The sequence below is a fragment of the Saccopteryx leptura genome, chromosome 2, assembly GCF_036850995.1.
Source record: "Saccopteryx leptura isolate mSacLep1 chromosome 2, mSacLep1_pri_phased_curated, whole genome shotgun sequence".
Taxonomy (NCBI): Eukaryota; Metazoa; Chordata; class Mammalia; order Chiroptera; family Emballonuridae; genus Saccopteryx; species Saccopteryx leptura.
This window is the reverse complement of record NC_089504.1, coordinates 367230627-367250717: the sequence shown is the minus strand read 5'-3', so window position 1 is coordinate 367250717 and position 20091 is coordinate 367230627. Positions and strand designations below refer to the sequence as shown.

Sequence of the window (20091 nt, the reverse complement as noted above, 5' to 3'; positions counted from 1 at the left end):
CTATGATATCTAACCATTGTACAACAATGAAAGTTAAAATCTCAGCTACTCAGAAGCAGAAGCGTCTTTGATTATTGGAAATTGAGATATTTAAGAAGATACTGATATGCGGAAAAGAATTCTGCATGCGACTAATCTAGGGTTAACTTCCAATAATTGGTTGAATGGATTCACGATACTTCTTTATTTTTTAAAAAAATTCCATTATAAAGATTTACAACTTTTGTACTCATCTGTGCAATTTTTATAAGCAATTGAATAATGGAAAATGTGGAAATTTAAAAAAACTTGCCAAGGAATATTTAGTCATCTTCAGCTCAACTTGTATGTGTGAATAAACTTTTTCTTTAATGAATCTAAAAAGTACAACAAGATCAAGAGTGAATGATTTACATTTGGAGGCTGTGTTAAGAACAGCTACTACAAGTATAGAGCCAGATATTAAAAAAATAATAGGCGATGCAAAGTGCCTGAACATGTCACATTAGTTTTTTTGTTAATTTGTCGTACTAAATTACTTACATTTATTCATAAACAAATTACATAATAAAATTTTGTTTTACGAATCATTTTTGTATTTAACATTTTTTAATTTTAAAATTTTGTCTGGCCTGTGAAAAATGTTTTCTTTCTAATCTGGCCCAGGGGCAAAAACTGTTGGCCACACCTGGTTTTACCCCTTCCAAGGATTAAACAGTTTACACTCCCATCAAGATATAGTCCTACTTTTATCTGTTTCCCATTGTATAGTCAAATAATAAAAAAAAAACCCTTTAACAATCCAGTTAATATGGCAGTATTTTTCAAGTTTTAAAAAATGATGGTCCATAGGAAGAACATCTGACATTCCATGCATCCCCATATGTGAATGCATGTGTACACACTATAGTTAATACCAAGGTTTCAACCTTTTCACATGCAATACATTCCAATATATTATTTAATTTAAAAAGATTTATATCTTGACTTCCTAAGTTTAAAAGCAAATGGGTTCTTTTTGAAGCAAAACTACAAAGTAGATACTCTTTAATAAAAGTAAACAGCACACTACTTAAAATTTTTTTAAATGTCTTTCTTAAAATGAAGCTCTTTTAATGTGTTTTACTTAAGAACTTAGAGAAAATAAAAATATACTAAAACTTTAACAGCTTTGAGTAATATTCTTTTTACCCTTGATCTGCCATAATTCAAATTATAATTATTTTTTGCACTGTAAAAGCTATAAACTTATGAAAAGTTTGTAATTAAAAGTCACAAAATTACTGTTAATTTACCTCCTGATGCTTTTATAGTAGCCAGTGTGGCATGCTCTATGCTGCTGCCTGAGCCCCTCCCTCTGCTGGCCAGATTCATTCCTATACATTGCTCATCCCATCTGTGTGGTCCCATTAGCAGTTATGAATTGAATAGCGACAATCTAGTTCTCACCACTTCTTCCCAAATATTCTACTTCGTGAAGTCCTTCTGTCCTTTCCCATTCCAGCCAGCCCTGATACTTGGATGGATCTTGCTGGGATGCCCTTGCTGCCCATCCAAGCAGCTGCTATGGAGAGGTGGTGATTAGGTGATGTGTTAAGCTTCCACCTTAATGCCATAAGCAGGGTCCAGACAATTCAGTTGCACCGAATGCAGTTATGTTATTATATGGTTAATGAAATGACAGGTGAGTCTTATGGAGGCTGGAAGCCAGTCACCAAATTTGTTATGCAGTTTCAACATACTTAGTTAAGCACCTTCTCCAGTAAGAAACCACAAAGATGATGTAGAAAGTATTAAGATAACCTTTTGATCCCCTTGAAGGCTATGTGAAATGTGAAGAAACGGAATATGCCTTGGGCTGGACTCCCCAGCTTTGGGATGAGCAGGATTTGATTTTGATGATCCTGACACAAAAATAAAATAGCCACTTGGGGTGCAGGGGCTAGGACTTAATATTCCTTGAACTAGGATCACAATCAAGGGTAGAAGGTTGTCAGAATCTTACTAACTTCTTCAGGAGTCAGTGGCCATCTGTCTGGTTAATGAACGACTTAAGTTTATTCTACCTGAAGCAGAGCTAAGCTAAACATTATATCCTGATGATAAGATGAAAATAAGCAGAATTGTCAAGAGAAATTTATTACTAAAAATAAAGCAGGTGAAGATTTTCTCAGAGAAAACTGTCACCATGGGAAACACCACAACAAAATGTGATAATTAAATATCTTCTTCACTTCTGAATTAATGCCTCCTTCCATATATTTTAAGTTTTAGTTTAAGTTAAAAATATAATCATAGCTTTGCGCAGTGGCAGTATCGTAGCCAATGAGGTTTATCCGAGGCACGATTATTGCTAATTGAAAAATATAATCATGATGAAAATGATGTGGTATCTGATCCCTTCTTGTTCAATCTAAAGACTGCGTTGGGCTACACTGCGAAGGAGACTTCAAGTGTGGTAGGTGATCATCTACCAAGGGTTCATGTGTCAGGAACATGGGTTGGAAAGAGGACACCAAAGCTGTACGCTGAAGTTCTGGGAGATCCAAGGATCCTGGGGAAAAAATTCCGTAAGTTCCAGTGTTGCCTGGGAATCTTAGGAGACTGATCAGATACATATACGGTACATTCTTTCAAATCCTTATACCTCTTGCATCTGTCAACCCAATTTCACTTACCTTGTTTGGTAAGATAGGACAGATATTTACTTTTACAATGAGGATATTTACTTTTACTATGACTGACATAGATTAAATGACTTGCCTAGGGTTATGTAGTATATCAGGCAAAGAGTGAGAATTTTAATTCTATTTTCTTATTTTCAGTTCAGAGCTCTCCCTAAATAACCCCAGTGCCGATACCCTGGCTGCTCCATCCATCCATGGTAGGGAATCCATGGAACAGAATCAGGACCGAGGCCATGGCCTGATCCCCTTCACCCCACTTGGAACCTTAGTCCTGCACAGTAAACTTTCCCTTGGAATTCTGCTTAGGTCTTAACTTCAGTTGCAATGAGAAACCCCCGTTTCTTGGTGGGCCCTGCCTAGGATCACAGCCCTGCGCTGTGGCTTCCATGAGGACTGCCTAAGAACTGTGCAGGGCAGCAGGTCCTGCTGGCTCAGAACTGTCCATGACTGGAGCAGTGAAAGCTTATGGAACTTACTGCCCAGACATTTGGGATACTGAGTTATGAATGAAGAGGGGGAGAGTAGCCTAACAATAGTCCATTTTCAAACCTAAAAGGTAAAATTAAAAGATACCTTGTAGAATGGAATCATTATGATCTTCATCAAAGGTCTGTCTCTGAAAGGCTTCAAAGCTTACAGCTGCATCATTCTCCAGGAGTCCTTGGGGTAGATGCCCGTCTCCAGGTTTGCACACATCAAATTTCACCCACTGGTAACTGCCGGATCAAAGGGAATTATGATCGAGAGCTGTCTCTTAGCCACAACCCATTCTTACCTCCAAAGCAAACAGGTATTTATTTTCTTTAGATTTCTCCAATATATATCTAAAAACTTATTTATAAAAACTTTAGGCCCTGGCCGGTTGGCTCAGCGGTAGAGCGTCGGCCTGGCGTGCGGGAGTCCCGGGTTCGATTCCCGGCCAGGGCACACAGGAGAGGTGCCCATTTGCTTCTGCACCCCTCCCCCTCTCCTTCCTCTCTGTCTCTCTCTTCCCCTCCCGCAGCGAGGCTCCACTGGAGCAAAGATGGCCCGGGTGCTGGGGATGGCTCTGTGGCCTCTGCCTCAGGCACTGGAATGGCTCTGGACGCAACAGAGCGACGCCCCAGAGGGGCAGAGCATCACCCCCTGGTGGGCATGCCGGGTGGATCCCGGTCAGGTGCATGCGGGAGTCTGTCTGTCTGCCTCCCCCTTTCCAGCTTCGGAAAAATGAAAAAAAAGAAAAAAAAAAAAAAACTTTAAAAAGATAGGCTTTAGTGACCCGTTATCCTGCAGGACTTCCTTTAGCTGTTAGGGTACACAGAGACAGTTACAGTACAGTGAGCTCCTGCTCACCTGTCCAGAGGCTAAGACAGTACTGAGGCACAGCAGCCAAGGAGCAAATGTGCTTTATTCACAGGAGCAGCTCCGTAGGTGTACAAATAAATAAAACAGATTAAGTTCCTGGCCCACCGATCACAGCTTCTCTCAACGGAATGGATTTGACCACACTTACTTGACACATTTTCGAGCTCCTGGACAACTCTGGATCAGATTATGGATGGTTGGATGAGAAAACCCAAAAAAGTCAGCTCCAGATGGAAGCAGGTTAGACATTAGTTTCCCCCTAAATAGGAGAGGGATTATTTTAATTAGAGAGCTTAGAGGGAGACGATAACGGGTTTAGGGATGGAATGTAGGTATGAACACACAAAGTAAGCTTTCTTGATTTGCATACTCTGGAGACTCTAGTTGCTATGACATCTGAAGGATGAAAGAAAGCATTCTATAAAATAAGGGATCTTCGCTCGTTGAAAGCAAGAGAAAATATCTCACTGTACCAAAAGTGATCTATTTTGTTTTCAAGCTGTTGGTTAACTTACATAGTAGCACTTATGGCCTTGAGCAGTTCTGCATGACAGGCATTTGCAGAAGAACTGACAATGGCATTCTGAGGTTCATCTTCAGGAACAATTTCAAACTGACAAAGATAAAGGAGCCATGAGAGTAATTTTCAAGGAAGAAGTAGTAGAGAGAAAGTCATACTACTCCTGTAACTGTTCTTCACTCTGAACTTGAAGCTGATGTATACCACACTGGGTACCAGTTCCTACAGTGTCATTAGAAAGTCAAATAAATACAAGAAAATAGTCCTTTGACTGCTTCAATTCTATACTCCCAGCTTGACTGCTCCCCAGAGGTCAAAACATAATTGATTACATGCCTTTCCAGACCACTTTCTACCCACTTACTTATAAGTACAAATGCAAACAGTATTTTAAAAATGAATGAGATCACTCTCCATGTATTCTTAGGTGTCTAAAGAGTATAGGCCATTTTGACTGCAAGCTGCCATTTTAATTTATTTTCTGTATTTTGTGAATTGAAAAATGCTTTTACTATTTCTAAAGAAAAAACTGTTAAATCAATATTATATTAATTCCAAGGAATTTTTGCCAAGAAAGTATTTTTGTAGTAAGTGCTATCTAGCCAACTTAATTCCTTGACCAGTTTTCTATAAAGTTCAATAAATTTTTGCAAAGTAAAATACCTGAGGTTGCACACCACCATCCTTGATCTGACAGGTATATAGACACTTCTGGTCTGGGCACTTCATGCTGGCATATATTCGAGTACTGCAGTAGCCCACAGGGTAGATGGCGCTCTCGTCATGAAAGCCAGGTCGGTCGGTGATAATCTATAAAAAAGATTCCACCAACCTGCAAATGAGGTCACTGGAGAAATTAGGAGTCCCATGTGCCACAGGTAGCCTTTGGTACCAACTCTAGGGCTGCAAAGAATGACTCAAATCACACAGTAAGAGTATAGGCTCTGTAACAAGAAAAACCAACCTGGTTCCTAGGGGCTGGAGATATTCTGGGGTTTGTCTGGATCAGAAGGGGCTGCTGCTAATGGAAACAGGGTGGGAAGGCTCAACCCCATTCCCATATCTCTGATTCTCCTCACTCTATATATAGCTGGTCTCACTCACCTCCCCCAGGCTATATACTGTTAGACCCCCCAGTCCGATGGGGAACACAGGCCGTCCTGAGGGATCCAGGGCAATGGGCTGAACCAGCTTGCGTGCACCTCCCTCCATTTTCTTTTTCTTGGATGTTTTCTTCAGAACTGAAACGCAAATCTAGGGTCACCCACTTTAGGCCCCTCCCAATGCTAAGGGGAAGGGAAAAACTTACATGTAAATATTCAGAACAATAAGCCAGTCCTGGTTCTACACTCTCACTGAATGGGCACATGGGACTGTCCCCCAAAGCCTTGAGTATCTTTCTAACCCACCCACCTGGCAGTATCCAATTTTAGTAATTACTGCTAAGGACCTAAAAGCCTTTTAAGGCTTTTAAATTTAAAACCAGAAATTTCCCAAGCTAGCAGTGCACTCAAAAGGCCACCTAGCTCATTTCCCTGCCTCTAGGAAAGACTGAATTGAAGGCAACCCAGAGTTGGGGATAGGGAAGAAGATGGAAACCTTAGCCTGCTCCCTTTGTCTTTAATCAGGTCTGACTGAAAACTCTCCATTCAAAGTGGCTCTGATACACTTGCTTTTCAAGGGCTATTAGGCCTGCTCAAGGATTAGATAAGAGTTTAAGTATATCTGTGGCCTTGTGTGTCTACCAGTTAGTACCAGATCTTTGTCAATAGTTGTTGAGCCAGTGGCACAAATGATATCCCCTCCAAGGTACCTTCCAGTTTGTTGTTCTCTTTGCCTTTTTCTTTTTTCTCCTTCTTGGATTTCTTCCCAAATGGTTCCTCAGCCCCAGTGCTAGGCCCAGAAATGGGCCCAGCTCCCTGCAGAGCTCCCACGGAGCTGGACACACTGTAAGTCAGGGGCAAACTGGAGCTGTGGGAAGGAGCTGCAGACTGTACTTCCCCTTCAGTTAGAGCCTGAAGCTGGAGGAGCTTCTTTAGCAAGTACCTGAGATTGGGAAGGTAAGGAAGCAGAGGTATGAACTTCCGTCTTATCTCAAGTCAATATTTTACTTCAGTACTGGGAAAAGTCAGACCTGTACACAAGATTATACTCATAAAAATGATACTCTTGTCCTGGCCGGTTGGCTCAGTGGTACAGCGTCGGCCTGGCGTGCAGGAGTCCTGGGTTCGATTCCCTGCCAGGGCACACAGGAGAAGCACCCATCTGCTTCTCCACCCCTCCCCCTCTCCTTCCTCTCTGTCTGTCTCTTCCCCTCCCGCAGCCAAGGCTCCATTGGAGCAAAGTTGGCCCACGCGCTGAGGATGGCTCTATGGCCTCTGCCTCAGGCGTTCGAATGGCTCTGGCCACAACAGAGCGACACCCCAAGATGGGCGGAGCATCGCCCCCTAGTGGGCATGCCGGGTGGATTCCGGTCAGGCGCATGCGGGAGTCTGTCTGACTGCCTCTCGTTTCCAACTTCAGAAAAATACAAATAAAATAAAATAAGAAAAGAAAAAAAAATGATACTCTTACTGGACTGTGAGAATAATGAATCTCCAGAGGATAATACTCAAGAAGCCAAAGATAAAGAATGCTAATATATCTCTTTGCATCTGGAGGGTTGAATTGCATATGTATATATACCCACTGTGCTTTGCAGAGTAGTACAAAATACTAAATAAATGCTTGTGGAATGAGTTTCTTTTATAATTGGGGAATTGTAATTAGATTACTTATTAATTATGGCAAGAGGGCTTTATCAGAAAGATGAATAGAGGAGCTATCTCATCACTGTGGTCTAACATGACTTGAGTAAACAGGAATGGCTACACAGGTTGTGAGTTTCTCTGTACTTAATCAGTGGCCAACAGGCTGTGCAATGCACAAAAATCCCTCTGGAGAAAAATCCCCAGAGCCATAACATATATGTACCAATCACCAAACTGTTATTCTGAACATAAAATAAAGTCAGCTCACCGTCTTTCTTCTTTTGCTTTAAGAAATTTTTCCTCAAGACGGGCAATTTCATCGCAAATAGCAGCATTTTCCTTTAAGAAAAAATTTGAATATAATCATATAAAATGAATAGAAGATCAAAGTATTATGCTGGGAAGAAGAATTGTATTTCACACCAAAGACATCTTTGTGGCTAGATAAGAAGGAAAAACTAGTCTACCTTGCAAACTAAAAGAACCTATGGGTGACACTACTAAGGGCAAGGTAATTACAGAATTATCAAAACTAATGTACCTGGGATGAAAAAGGGGGCACTATTAAGGATTACACCAGAACATGTAAGCTAGGGCTGTTTTAGGCAAATCAATATGCACAGTCCTCGTAATTAAGATAGCCTTTGGCAGAGAAAAGGGCATACTGCTTAAATGCAGACACTTAAATTCAAACCTTATAAATATGAGGACTATCCATTCCCAAGTACCTTGACTCTTGAAGAGCTTACAAAACCAACCTAACCCAAACTATCCTGTACAATATGAACCTTAAAGAGAAAAACTGGATGGAACAAAATCAACTCTAGTATGTAAAATTCTTTTTTCTTTTGTTAAGTGAGAGGAGAGGAGATCGTGAAACAGACTACCACATGTGCTCTGACTGGGATCCACCTGGCAATAGGGTCTGGGGCCCATGCTCAGAGTACTGAGCTATTTTTGGCACTTGAGGCTGACCTCACTTGAGACCAACCCAGCTATCAACGCGAGGGGGGGGGGGCATGCTCAAACCAATTGATCCACTGGCTGCAGAAGAGGAAGAGGGAGAGGGAGAGAAGGGGGAGAGAAGCAGATGGCCACTTCTTCTGTGTATCTTGACTGGGAATCAAACCCAGGACGTCCATACACTGGGCAGATGCTCTACCATCTGAGCAACCAGCCAGGGTCATGTAAAAATTTTAACTTCATATTCTACTTATTCAAATACTGTTTTTCTTTCCTGATGACTTATCATATTTCCCCATATATAAGATGCACCTTTTTTCAAAAAATTTGGAGTCTAAAAACAGTGCGTCTTATACAGTGGTTGTAGATATTTTTTACTTGCATTTCCTGCTTGTTTGTGTGTTCATTGTTGCAGACAGTGATTCATCATCAGACACAGATGAGACCAAGCTAATGGATGGGAGTTTTGATAGTGATGAGTTGTATGAATTTTATGATGAATAAAACTTGAGTTCAATAACTTTATGTAATTCATTTCTTTTTCAAATTTTGGGCCCTAAAATTAAGGTGTCTTATACATGGGGAAATACGGTAATCCATTTCCCAAGCATTAACCTAGATCAGGAGTCCCCAAACATTTTAAACAGGAGGCCAGTTCACTGTCCCTCAGACTGTTGGAGGGCCGGACTATAAAAAAAAACTATGGGCCCTGGCCGGTTGGCTCAGTGGTAGAGCATCAGCCTTACGTGCAGGAGTCCCAGGTTCTATTCCCGGCCAGGGCACACAGGAGAAGCGCCCATCTGCTTCACCCCTCCCCCGCTCCTTCCTCTCCCTCTCTCTCTTCCCCTCCGGCAGCTGGGGCTCCATTGGAGCAAAGTTGGCTCCGGTGCTGGGGATGGCTCTGTGGCCTCTGCCTCAGGCACTAGAGTGGCTCTGGTTGCAACAGAGGACGCCCCAGATGGGCAGAGCATCGCCCCCTGGTGGGCGTGCAGGGTGGATCCCGGTCCGACGCATGCAGGAGTCTGACTGCCTCCCCGTTTCCAACTTCAGAAAAATACAAAACAAATAAACAAACAAACAAAAAAACTATGAACAAATCCCTATGCACACTGCACATACCTTATTTTAAAGTAAAAAACAAAATGGGACCAAATACAATATTTAAAATAAAGAACAAGTAAATTTAAATCAACAAACTGACCAGTATTTCAATGGGAACTATATGCTCCTCTCATTGACCACCAATGAAAGAGGTACCCCTTCCGGAAGTGCAGCGGGGGCCTCATGCTGCCCGCGGGCTGTAGTTTGGGAACCCCTGCCCTAGATGTTCCATAGGTAGGAACTCAAACTCTTAATGTTCAAAACAATAGCTCTTTTCTTCACAAAACCTTTATGAAGTACAGTATTTAATGGAATCAAACCCTCTAATAACATAGGCTCCAAGCTTGATGTACCTTTGACATGTAGGGAATGAAAGAAAAGTATCAAATCTCTTCTACTCTTCGTATTTCTCTCCAGTGCATACAGCAAATGCTAAATGTTTTTGGAATGAATGCACTAATTTCCAAACCTTTCCTTCTGCCTCCAAAAAGCTAAGAGATGTTCAAGTTTTTGGTAGAAAGGAGCGGTTAAGGTGGTGTGTGCCTGGCAAACCAGTTCACTCATTAAATAAATCCAGTGTGTCTACAAAAGAGGTTAGAAGGGAGTACATTATTGGAAGCTTCATGTACCTGTCTATCTGAGAAAGGGGTACACGGGGTACTTAAGAAATAGGCTGGGTAGTGGAAGCAATAAAGAAACTAGAATCAGGGTATCTAAGAAGTTGGCGCGGGGCTCTGACACAGTGTCCTTAAGCAAATGGTCTCTGGTGTTATTTTCAAAACAGCGTCTCATTCTCGGGGTTCTCTTGAGAAGCAAACGCATTTCCCAAAGTTCTGCGGTAATAACGAGAATGACTAAAACTTACTGGCACATCTAGATACCAAACACTTTACTTTCCTAATTTAATTTTCACAACTGCAAGGTAGTAACTCACAGATAAAGCGGATTACAGAAATGACATAAGCTGTCCGAGGCTGCCGAGGGCGGTGTATACTGGAAAAGCTACCACTACATTACTACGGCCACTCCGGGGAGGGGGGCGGTTTGGGGGAGGATTTCGCGAATTCGGAGTGTCCAGGAGGAGAAAGGCCAAGTGGCGACAGACTCACGAACACCGTGGCTTTGGCGGCTTTGCGCAGGCGCAGGTACTTGAGCCGGTACTTCTCGTTCTGGCTCCGCTTCGGGAGTTTTTTCATCCTGCCTTTGGTAGGCTCCGGCGCGGCCCGCGGCGAGGAGTCCAGGCCGCCCAGCAGGCTCATGGCCTGGCCCCGCTGCGGGGCCTCCCGGGCGCGGCGGACATCGGCGCCCGGGTGTCGGCGGGCCTGCACTGGCGGAGACGGACCCTGAGGAACCGACCTGTCCAGGACGCTCCCAAGGCGCACCTGGCTGGGCCAGAAGGGGCGCAGTGGATCGGAAGCCCGGGACCTCCCCGTACTTCCGCGTTTACCTAGGAAGTGACACTGCCGGGAATTACGTCACGGCGGCGACTGGCGTGACTTCTGGGTGGTGAGCACATCCTCGTTGTCAAGAGCAGGGAGATGGGCCGCGCGGTGACAGTCGCTACTTTTGTGACTTCAGTGACTCCTATTGAGTGCTGAGTGGAGGAGTGTGATTGTTGGGCAACCGGCAGAGACCGCCCCATTGGGAGTCTCCCACGCTCCCGGGTCCTCCGCGGTCAGCACCGCTCTTCACCCGGTCCCCTAGGCCTCCGGGAACTGCGGGGCTGCTGCTGCTTTCCTGGCTTCCTTACCCTACGCAGCCCGCACAAGTGTTTCCGTATATATTTTTAGAGCAGTATCAACTCATAGTTGCAGCACCTTAGTTCATTGATTGCTTTCTTTCTTTCTTTCTTTTTTTTTTTTTTTTTGTATTTTTCTGAAGTTGGAAACGGGGAGGCAGTCAGACAGACTCCCGCATGCGCCCGACCGGGATCCACCCGGCATGCCCACCAGGGGGCGACGCTCTGCCCATCTGGGGCTTCGCTCTGTTGCAACCAGAGCCATTCCAGCGCCTGAGGCAGAGGCCACAGAGCCATCCTCAGCGCCGGAGCAAACTTTGCTCCAATGGAGCCCTAGCTGCGGGAGGGGAAGAGAGAGACAGAGAGGAAGGAGAGGGGGAGGGGCGGAGAAGCAGATGGGCTCCTCTTCTGCGTGCCCTGGCCGGGAATCGAACCCGCGACCCCTGCACGCCAGGCCGATGCTCTACCACTGAGCCAACCGGCCAGGGCCTGATTGCTTTCTAATATGGGCCTTGAGGAGGTGGGGGTGGGGACTCTCCAGCGAGCCAGTTACTCCTTGCTCATGCAGGTGACTTGGGGTTTTGAACCTTGGTCCTCAGGGTCCCAGGCTGACTTCTATCCACTGTGCCACGGTCTGGTCAGGCTGCTGTGATTTTTTTTTTTTAATTTTTATTTTATTTTATTTTATTTTTTTACAGAGACAGAGTCAGAGTGAGTGATAGACAGGGACAGACAGACCAGAATGGAGAGATGAGAAGCATCAATTATTAGTTTTTCCTTGCGCATTGCTTGCTTTCTCATATGTGCCTTGACCATGGGCCTTCAGCAGACCGAGTAACCCCTTGCTTGAGCCAGCCACCTTGGGTCCAAGCTGGTGAGCTTTGCTCAAACCAGATGAGCCCACGCTCAAGCTGGCGACCTTGGGGTCTCGAACCTGGTTCTCGAACCTGGTTCTTCCGCATCCCAGTCCAACGCTCTATCCACTGCGCCACCGCCTGGTCAGGCTGTGTGATTTTTTTTTTTTTGTAAGAGTGAGGACTACAGTGCTAAATAGAAGAAAAGCCTCTTCTCTCAGGTTAAGACTCTAGCAGGAAAGATGGAAGATTTAACAAACAGCTTTAATAATATGCAAGCACAAATAAGGCATTCAGTCATAGTTTGCCTGATGGTACCAAAAGTATGTTTCTGTTCTTATATATCTATTTATGTGGCTCTAACTTCATAATCATAAAATTAGGAGGCTAGAAAATTCTTTAAGATGCAAAATTGGTAAATACATGGGGTCTGGAAGGCAGAATCTTGTATCCATTCTTTTAACAACAATATCACTTGCTGAGTGAGTCTCTGGGCCACAGGTTTTTCCTCTGAAAACTGAATATACTGTAGAATAATGGAGGTGAATGGAGTTTATATCAGTGTTAGACACTACTATTATGATATAAAACATAATTACTGTTATATATTAAAAATTTAGACTTCTAGAGTGGTATATGGAATATATATACATAGTAAATTTATTGAATTACTAGAAAAAATCTAATGCTAATGTAACTTACAATGAGAGTTTTAAAAAAATGTTTAGACTTGACCCAGGTTTTCCTGTTATAAAGTACTGCAGCCCAGATTCTGAAATACACTGTACCTCATTTCATCTAGTTCACATAGAGACACCCAGTCCAGATGAATTTTGAAGAGTTTTATTAGAGGAGGAGATTTATTAATATGCCTGCCGCATGTGGCTGACACGAGGAACCTGCAAGCCCAAATCATGCAGTTCCAAAAATAGTTCAGGGGCTGCTTACGGGCAGCGGGAGAGCATGACATCTTGGTACGAGCTGGCAACATTTGTTTAGGGAATACACAGAAACATTAAGACTCAAGGTAACACAATCAAAGATGTTTACAAATCTTTCAGGGTTCTTCTTCCCTCACTAGCCTAGAGGTATTTTACCCTCAAGATTCCAGGAAGAAGGAGGAGCTACTATCAATGCAAGGTGGTATGTAAATGCTTCCTCCTATTGAAAGAGAAGAAGTTTCTAGGTTAACCTTTATTTTAGATTTAAAACTGAATGACCCATTGTTCTTGCAAGCCAGAAACTTCTACATTCTTCTCCCTCTCCTCCCCAAAGGAGGGATGGGACAGGAAAGCCTGACCTTTCCTCCCAGAATATTAATATCAATTTTCAGCTTTTGGTACTTGACAACATTCCTTTCTTAAAATTGTAAAAATAGTGACAGGGTCTTGACAAAAATGGTTTTAAGGAAAGTTCTTTTATGTCTGTCCATATTGTAAGCTGCCCTTTGTTGGGTCTGACTGGATTTTAACAGAGCAACTCTATGGAGCCAGTATACAAACATACTCAAGGCAGCCACATAGATTTATTTTTGGAAAATGCCAGCAATATTTGAAGTCTACACAATATCCACACTCATACCTTTGATACTCTAGATTGGCACTGTACCTTGGAACCTGAAAATAGATAGTTCTGATTGATAGGAAGAGATTTTTTTTTTCTCTTTTAAATCCCCTATTTCCTAACTGCCTGTTAATTTGCTGTCCAGCTGTATTTCATCATTGCAGGCTCTGTAATCTGGCTATGTTTTTGTTATTCCTTTTCATGCCTAGTGGGAGGGAATGTGTTATCATTTGCCTTAGTTTGCAAGTTGCTCTGAATTCCAATGGATTTCAGTGGAATTTTCATTAAAATGTTTATTGTTTGTTCTTCATTAAACACATTTCCTGCCTGACCAGGTAGTGGTGCAGTGGATAGAGCTTCGGACTGGGATGCAAAGGACCCAGGTTCAGGACCCCAAGTTAGCCAGCTTGAGCGTGGGCTCATCTGGTTTGAGCAAAGCTCACCAGCTTGAACCCAAGGTCGCTGGCTCTAGCAAGGGGTTACTCAGTTTGCTGAGGGCCCACCAGTCAAGGCACATATGAGAAAGCAGTCAATGAACAACTGTTAATCCAAATTCGGAGGGACCCAAAACATGAAAGACAGAAATAAGGTCCGTCGTTTACACATTAAAGCTTTATTGTCTAGTTTGGCCAAGCGGCGGCAGCTCTGACAGAAATCTGAGGGAGAGCGCGCCGGCCCTTTGTTCTACTTAGTTTTTATAGTTTTGTAAGTGGGAAGTACAGAAGCAAAAATTGCAATTAGGAGCCCCTTACTGCTATTGGTTATAGTCATATGTCCTTTAACATGATAGGACCACGTTCAATTTGCAAGCTATACATTATTTTGGGGAAAACAAAGTTTACAAGCCAACACAATGGTAGAAAGATGTCTCTTTACATATTAAAGGCATTCCTATATTATCTAGTGTTTATCTGCTATCTGTCCAGAGTCACACACACATTTACATAGGAGAGGTAGTTTCATGGGGACAAATGCCCGCAAATGACTCATTGCTATAAGAAAAGGTTTATTCTGGCTTTTCTCTTCCTGCACCTGGCTAGCCATTCACCCCTTTCCTCACAGGTGTGATGGAATGTCTGGGAATCCATGTTTTCCTCCCCTTGCATATACAATACAATGCCAAGGGCCATCATGGTTATGCCAATCACACAGTACAGAGACTATTCTCACAATTTCTCTGCACACCTTAATCCAAATTAATAAAATGTTCTCCAAGCCTCCTAAAATATTAATATTAATTCTGTAGCCTTTGGTACTTTACAACACCTACGGGTGAAATGGCTCAGTGGCTCCTCAAAACTAAGGTGCTGCAATGAAGAATTGATGTTTCTTATCTCTCTCTGTTCCTGTCTGTCTGTCCCTCTCTCTGACTATCTCTGTCACACACACACACACACAAAATTTCCTAACAGTATATAAAACATTTCATACAAATTTTAGAAATTTAGAAAATATATACAAAAAGTTTAAGAATCTGTAATGCTGCCACATGGAGTGCATCATTTTTAACATGTTGGTATGTGTGTGTTCATGAATATTTATATAGATTATATAATACTGAATATTTTTATGCATCTTCAGGTTAGCTCATACTAAATGTTTTCTTTATCTTTTTCACTTACCATTGTTCTCATCATTTTGCAATGTTATGATTTCTTTATACACATAATTTTGAATGTCTACTTAATATTCCACTTATGGCATAATAATTTTACATAATTGTTTTTACGTTGTTTGGATTTTTGGTCATCAATTGCTGCAAAATACATCTTTGTGCCCAAAGCTTTCTCCATACAGGATTATTTAGAGGCTGGGTCTGTGTGCTCCAAACAGTGTGATATTCTCTTTTTTTATTATTATTTTTTGTATTTTTTCTGAAGTTGGAAACGGGAAGGCAGTCAGACAGACTCCCGCATGCGCCTGACCGGGATCCACCTGGCATGCCCACCAGGGGGTGATACTCTGCCCATCTGGGGGTTGCTCTGTTGCAACCAGAGCCATTCTAGCTCCTGAGGCAGAGGCCATGGAGCCATCCCCAGTGCCCAGGCCAACTTTGCTCCAATGGAGCCTTGGCTGTGAGAGGGGAAGAGAGAGACAGAGAGGAAGGAGAGGGGGAGGGGTGGAGAAGCAGATGGGTGCTTCTCCTGTGTGCCCTGGCTGGGAATCAAACCCGGGACTCCTGCAATCCAGGCCGATGCTCTACCACTGAACCAACTGGCCAGGGCGATATTCTCTTTTTTTTGAAGTGAGAAGAGGAGAGGCAGAGAGACAGACTCCTGCATGCGCCCGACCAGGATCCACCTGGCATGCCCACTAGAGGGCGATGCTCTGCCCATCTGGGCCATTTCTCCATCGCAACTGTAGCCTTCTAGCATCTGCGGCAGAGGCCATGGAGCCATCCTCAGTGCCCAGGCCAACTTTGTCCCTATGGAGTCTTGGCTGTGGGAGGGGAAGAGATAGAGAGAAAGTAGAGGGGGAAGGGGGGAGAAGCAGATGGACGCTTCTCCTATGTTACCTGGCAGGGAATCGAACCCAGGACTTCCACACACTGGGCCGATGCTCTACCACTGAGCCAGCTGTCCAGGGCCAAACTGTGATATTCTGAGCAACTCATTCAGTCACTTATTTATTCAGAAAAATATTTAGTGGTCATAATTGCAGAATGTTTAGGAATCTTACTTAAGAGGGCAAGCCAGACAAGTAAAGGGGCAATATTAATACAGTGTAGGAAGGTTCATCTTAGAGGTATGTATTGTATGAAATGGCAGCATCTACTTAGGGAAGAGGGAGGAGGAAAAAGCTTGAAGGGAATGTGTGGGCTCTCTCTGAAGGAGAGCTTGTGGTCATCCCAGTGAAGAACAGGGGGGCATCTTGGACAGTTGAGACAGCACATGCAAAGGCTTATCATCACTGCAAGTAGTCGATTAGAATGAAAGATGGATTGACCAGATAGTGGCGCAGTGGATAAAGTGTCAGCCTGGAACACTGAGGATCCAGGTTCGAAACCCCAACATTGCTTGTTTGAGGGAAGGCTCATCCGGCTTGAGCACAGAGTCACGAGCTTGAGTGCGGGGTTGCTGTCTTGAGCGTGGGATCATAGACATGACTCATGATCGCTGGCTTGAGCCCAAAGGTCACTGGCTTGGCTGGAACCTCCCTAGTCAAGGCACATATGAGAATGCAATTAACAAACAATAAGGTGCCGCAACTATGAGTTGATGGTTTTCATCTCTCTCTCTCCCTGTCAATCCCTCTCTTTCTCTTCCTCGTTTAAAAAAAAATATGAAAGATATATGTGGAGAGGGGCAAGAGGACAGAAGTAGTAGGAAGTATTTGGATAGCGAAGGGTCTTGTGAACCAATATGAAGAGTTAGACTTTTACCAGCGACAATAGGAAGATTTTTTTTTTTTTCCTTTCCCCCCTCCCCGCAATACCCTTCCCCTTTTCCTCCAGGATTTGCTTTTCTGCTCTCTATAACGTTGTATTATGTGTGTATAATTTCACCAGTCTCTTTCCTTTTTCTGATCCCTTCCATCATCCCCTTTCCCTCTACCCGCTTTTCCTCTGGACCCTTTGATTCTGCCTCTGTCTACAATAGGAAGCTTTTAATGAATGATTATTTATCATCCCCTTTGCTTGTTTTAGGAAAACTTATCCAAATTTGTCAGTAACAACATAATTTTCCTACATACCTATATGAAGAAGGGTATAATAATGTACACCTTTAAAAAGAAATATTGAATGAGGAAAAGGTTGTATTGTGGGCTGAGTATGGCCTTTGGAGTCAGATGAGAGTTTTATTAACTACAGGCATAGGAAAGGAAGTTATCAGATAAGATGGGGTGATGAGTCAGAGAAGAGAGAAAGGGAGTTCACCAGCCTTTTACTTAAGTGGTCACTCTTCCATGATTAACTGAAAGTGGATGTATAGCCTCTCCTGGGCTATTAAAAGCACACCTGGCCTGACCTGTAGTGGCGCAGTGGATAAAGCGTCAACCTGGAAATGCTGAGGTCGCCGGTTCAAAACCCTGGGCTTGCCTGGTCAAGGCACATATGGGAGTTGATGCTTCCAGCTCCTCCCCCTTCTTTCTCTCTGTCTCTCTCCTCTCTAAAAATGAATAAATAAAATAAAATTAAAAAAAAAGAACAACTATCAAATCAATGGAAAAAAATTTTAAGTATTAAAAGCACACCTGGGCCCATTAAGAGTAGTGAAGGAATCCATAGCCCATAATTCCAGCCCTTGGTTAAGTGAGTCCCTGATTTAAATGATGAAAAGGTTTATCTGCACACCTCTTGGCTCCAGCCATAGCTGATGTGTGGTCCTAGCCTTGTTCTACACTGTCCTTAAACCCCAAGAGCATATTCCAAATTCCTGTCATTATTTCCTGCCCACTTTATAGGCTACAGAGGGTCTGGGCAAGGTTGATGACTTCCACAAAGCAAGCTGGCATATTCCTAGGATTTCAGGCCACACCAAAGGGTTTCCAGAGATTTCATATATTTATTTTCTTACCAGATTAATCTACTTGTTCTTTGGGGTAAGCGGAGTATGTATCCTAGAAAGGCCATAGAGTAAATATAGAGAGAAAAACCTGCCTCCATAAATAGCCTTAGAACTTTCTTTCCTTGTTAAACATCCAGACTTTCATTTTAGTTGTTTTTTTTTCTTTCATATTATGCTCTAGATCTAATTTTTTAGTCCTTTGACTCCTTAACTTTTAAATTTTAGATTTATTTCCATATGTTGATTATATTTTCTCACCTTTAGGATAACATGATACAGATTATATAATTCAGCTGAATCCAAATTTAGAATCCAAAATTTCTAAAGTGGATATTTTTGTATATTAGTGTGTAAGGCTTGTGAGGAAGGAGAAAGTCTTTTACCCATAAAATTTCTTGCTCCATAATTTCTTTTTTTTTTTTTTTTTACAGAGGCAGAGATAGACAGGGACAGACAGACAGGAACGGAGAGAGATGAGAAGCATCAATCATCAGTTCTTCGTTGCAACACCTTAGTTGTTCATTGATTGCTTTCTCATATGTGCCTTGACTGCGGGCCTTCAGCAGACTGAGTAACCCCTTGCTGGAGCCAGCGACCTTGGGTCCAAGCCGGTGAGCTTTTTGCTCAAACCAGATGAGCCCACGCTCAAGCTGGTGCCTTGGGGTCTCGAACCTGGATCCTTCTGCATCCCAGTCCGATGCTCTATCTACTGCGCCACCACCTGGTCAGGCTCTCCATGGTTTCTTAACTATGGGTTTTCATCATGTATCTGGTGAGTGAGGTGTTTAGGTTTTGAAGGTTCTAAGCCAGCTAATAAAGTCATGAAGTCGACCACAGTGTCAATGTTGTGCTTCTGGGTGGTCGTGTCTTTCAGCACACATAAGACACTCAACCAGCTAAAAGAGATGAGCTCAGAGATGTTGGCTCGGAGGAAAAGAAGGATCACGTTGAGGTCATTGATGGGGCACCCCAACATCTTTTTGCTGAGGAGGTCAAACGCTGGGAGCATCTCATAGATGGATAGGAGTCGTTTGTCCCACTGACATAGCCGTGTAAGATTGTAGATTATCACTGGAACCAGTAGAGTATATATTGCTACAGTGGAGAGACTAACAATCTGGAAAACAGACAGGGAGGTCAATCTGCACGTGATGAGATCAGGGATGTGGGTCTCATCACTTATCAGCCCTGTCTTGACAGAACAACTGAATTCCTTTTGGAAGAAGACATCCAGGTGGAAGTGGCCAAGGTATAGGTAGGTGGCTGAGGTGAAGAGGAGCAAGAGGGAGTTCCTCAGGAGATAGGTAGCCACTAGTGAATGTGAGCGCTGCTTACATGCCAGATACCGCTCTAGCAAGGGGAATTCAAAGTATCGTTCTTTTCGAGCCCTGTGCAGGGGGAGAAAGGAGGCAAGGTTAGAAGGGACCACTTAGAACCATGTGGGAAAGTAACAGAATCTGTGTATCCAACATGGCATCCTAAACTCCTGAAAATCTGCCTTCTCTGAGCTTAATCACCCCTCACCCCAAAAGGAGGTAAGTATATCCTAATTCTCCAGGTATTGAGTGCAATGCAGTAAACCTAGGGAATTATCGATGAATAATAAATTATCACACTGGATTTCTGTTCAGCAAGGCAGATAAACATCTCAGCAGAAGAAGTAGGATGCTTAGGAAGCAGTAAGGCAGATTAAGTTAGCACCGGACTGGGAGTTGAAACATATTTTAGTTCTTGGTCTGTATACTCTGTATGTTTTTAGGCCAATTCATTTATTTTATTATTATTTTTTAAAATTTATTATTGTGAGAGAGAGAGAAAGCATCAACCCAGTTGTACCACCTGGATGTACACTCACTGATTGCCTCTCACACGTGCCCCTGTGCTGGGACAATACTCCGTCTACTGAGCCACCTGGCCAGGGCCCAATTCATGTATTCAGGTACATGTACATGTAAGCCAGTTTCTCTTCTGAAGAAGCTTACATTCTGGCTTGTGGTGAAGGGACAGTTAAAATATGCAAACTTAAAATAAAAATAGCATTTGATTTGTTGTTAAAATGATGAATACAAACCATGGTAATTGTA

The 20091-nt window shown here is 43.0% G+C and overlaps 2 protein-coding genes, 1 long non-coding RNA gene and 1 other non-coding gene across 5 annotated transcripts in view; 2 read left to right on the top strand and 2 right to left on the bottom strand.

Annotated features, from left to right (window-relative positions):
* Nucleotides 1-2102: 2102 nt before the first annotated feature.
* TBRG1 (transforming growth factor beta regulator 1) lies at nucleotides 2103-10764 on the bottom strand. The gene is made up of 9 exons (XM_066365101.1): nucleotides 10454-10764; nucleotides 7549-7619; nucleotides 6344-6576; nucleotides 5635-5771; nucleotides 5194-5340; nucleotides 4526-4623; nucleotides 4159-4269; nucleotides 3240-3382; nucleotides 2103-2533 (listed from the first exon to the last, which is right to left on the bottom strand). The coding sequence occupies exons 1-9, from the start codon at nucleotides 10601-10603 to the stop codon at nucleotides 2388-2390; spliced, it is 1236 nt and encodes a 411-aa protein (XP_066221198.1). The 5' UTR covers nucleotides 10604-10764; the 3' UTR covers nucleotides 2103-2387.
* LOC136396372 (U4 spliceosomal RNA) lies at nucleotides 2276-2410 on the top strand. The gene has a single exon (XR_010749677.1). It is a non-coding gene; the product is annotated as a U4 spliceosomal RNA (small nuclear RNA).
* The window catches only part of LOC136392682 (uncharacterized), a 23307-nt gene continuing 13958 nt past the window's right edge, over nucleotides 10743-20091 (top strand). For both annotated transcript variants that reach the window (XR_010748968.1, XR_010748967.1), the window contains exon 1: nucleotides 10743-10850. This is a non-coding gene — a long non-coding RNA (uncharacterized lncRNA). The remainder of the gene's footprint in view (nucleotides 10851-20091) is intronic.
* The window catches only part of PANX3 (pannexin 3), a 7111-nt gene continuing 5625 nt past the window's right edge, over nucleotides 18606-20091 (bottom strand). Inside the window, exon 4 of the mRNA XM_066365102.1 lies at nucleotides 18606-19395. Within this exon, the coding sequence (XP_066221199.1) occupies nucleotides 18756-19395 (640 nt within the window). The 3' untranslated portion in view covers nucleotides 18606-18755. The remainder of the gene's footprint in view (nucleotides 19396-20091) is intronic.

What these genes read in the sequence shown, in the direction of transcription:
- TBRG1 (XM_066365101.1), bottom strand. Translation starts at nt 10,603, where the DNA reads ATGAGCCTGCTGGGCGGCCTGGACTCCTCGCCGCGGGCCGCGCCGGAG. An exon ending in AAAGCAAAAGAAGAAAGACG is followed by an intron (nt 6,577 to 7,548) that starts GTGAGCTGACTT and finishes TCCCAATCTCAG; the next exon opens with GTACTTGCTAAAGAAGCTCC. An exon ending in AAGGCCATAAGTGCTACTAT is followed by an intron (nt 4,270 to 4,525) that starts GTAAGTTAACCA and finishes TCTCCTATTTAG; the next exon opens with GGGGAAACTAATGTCTAACC.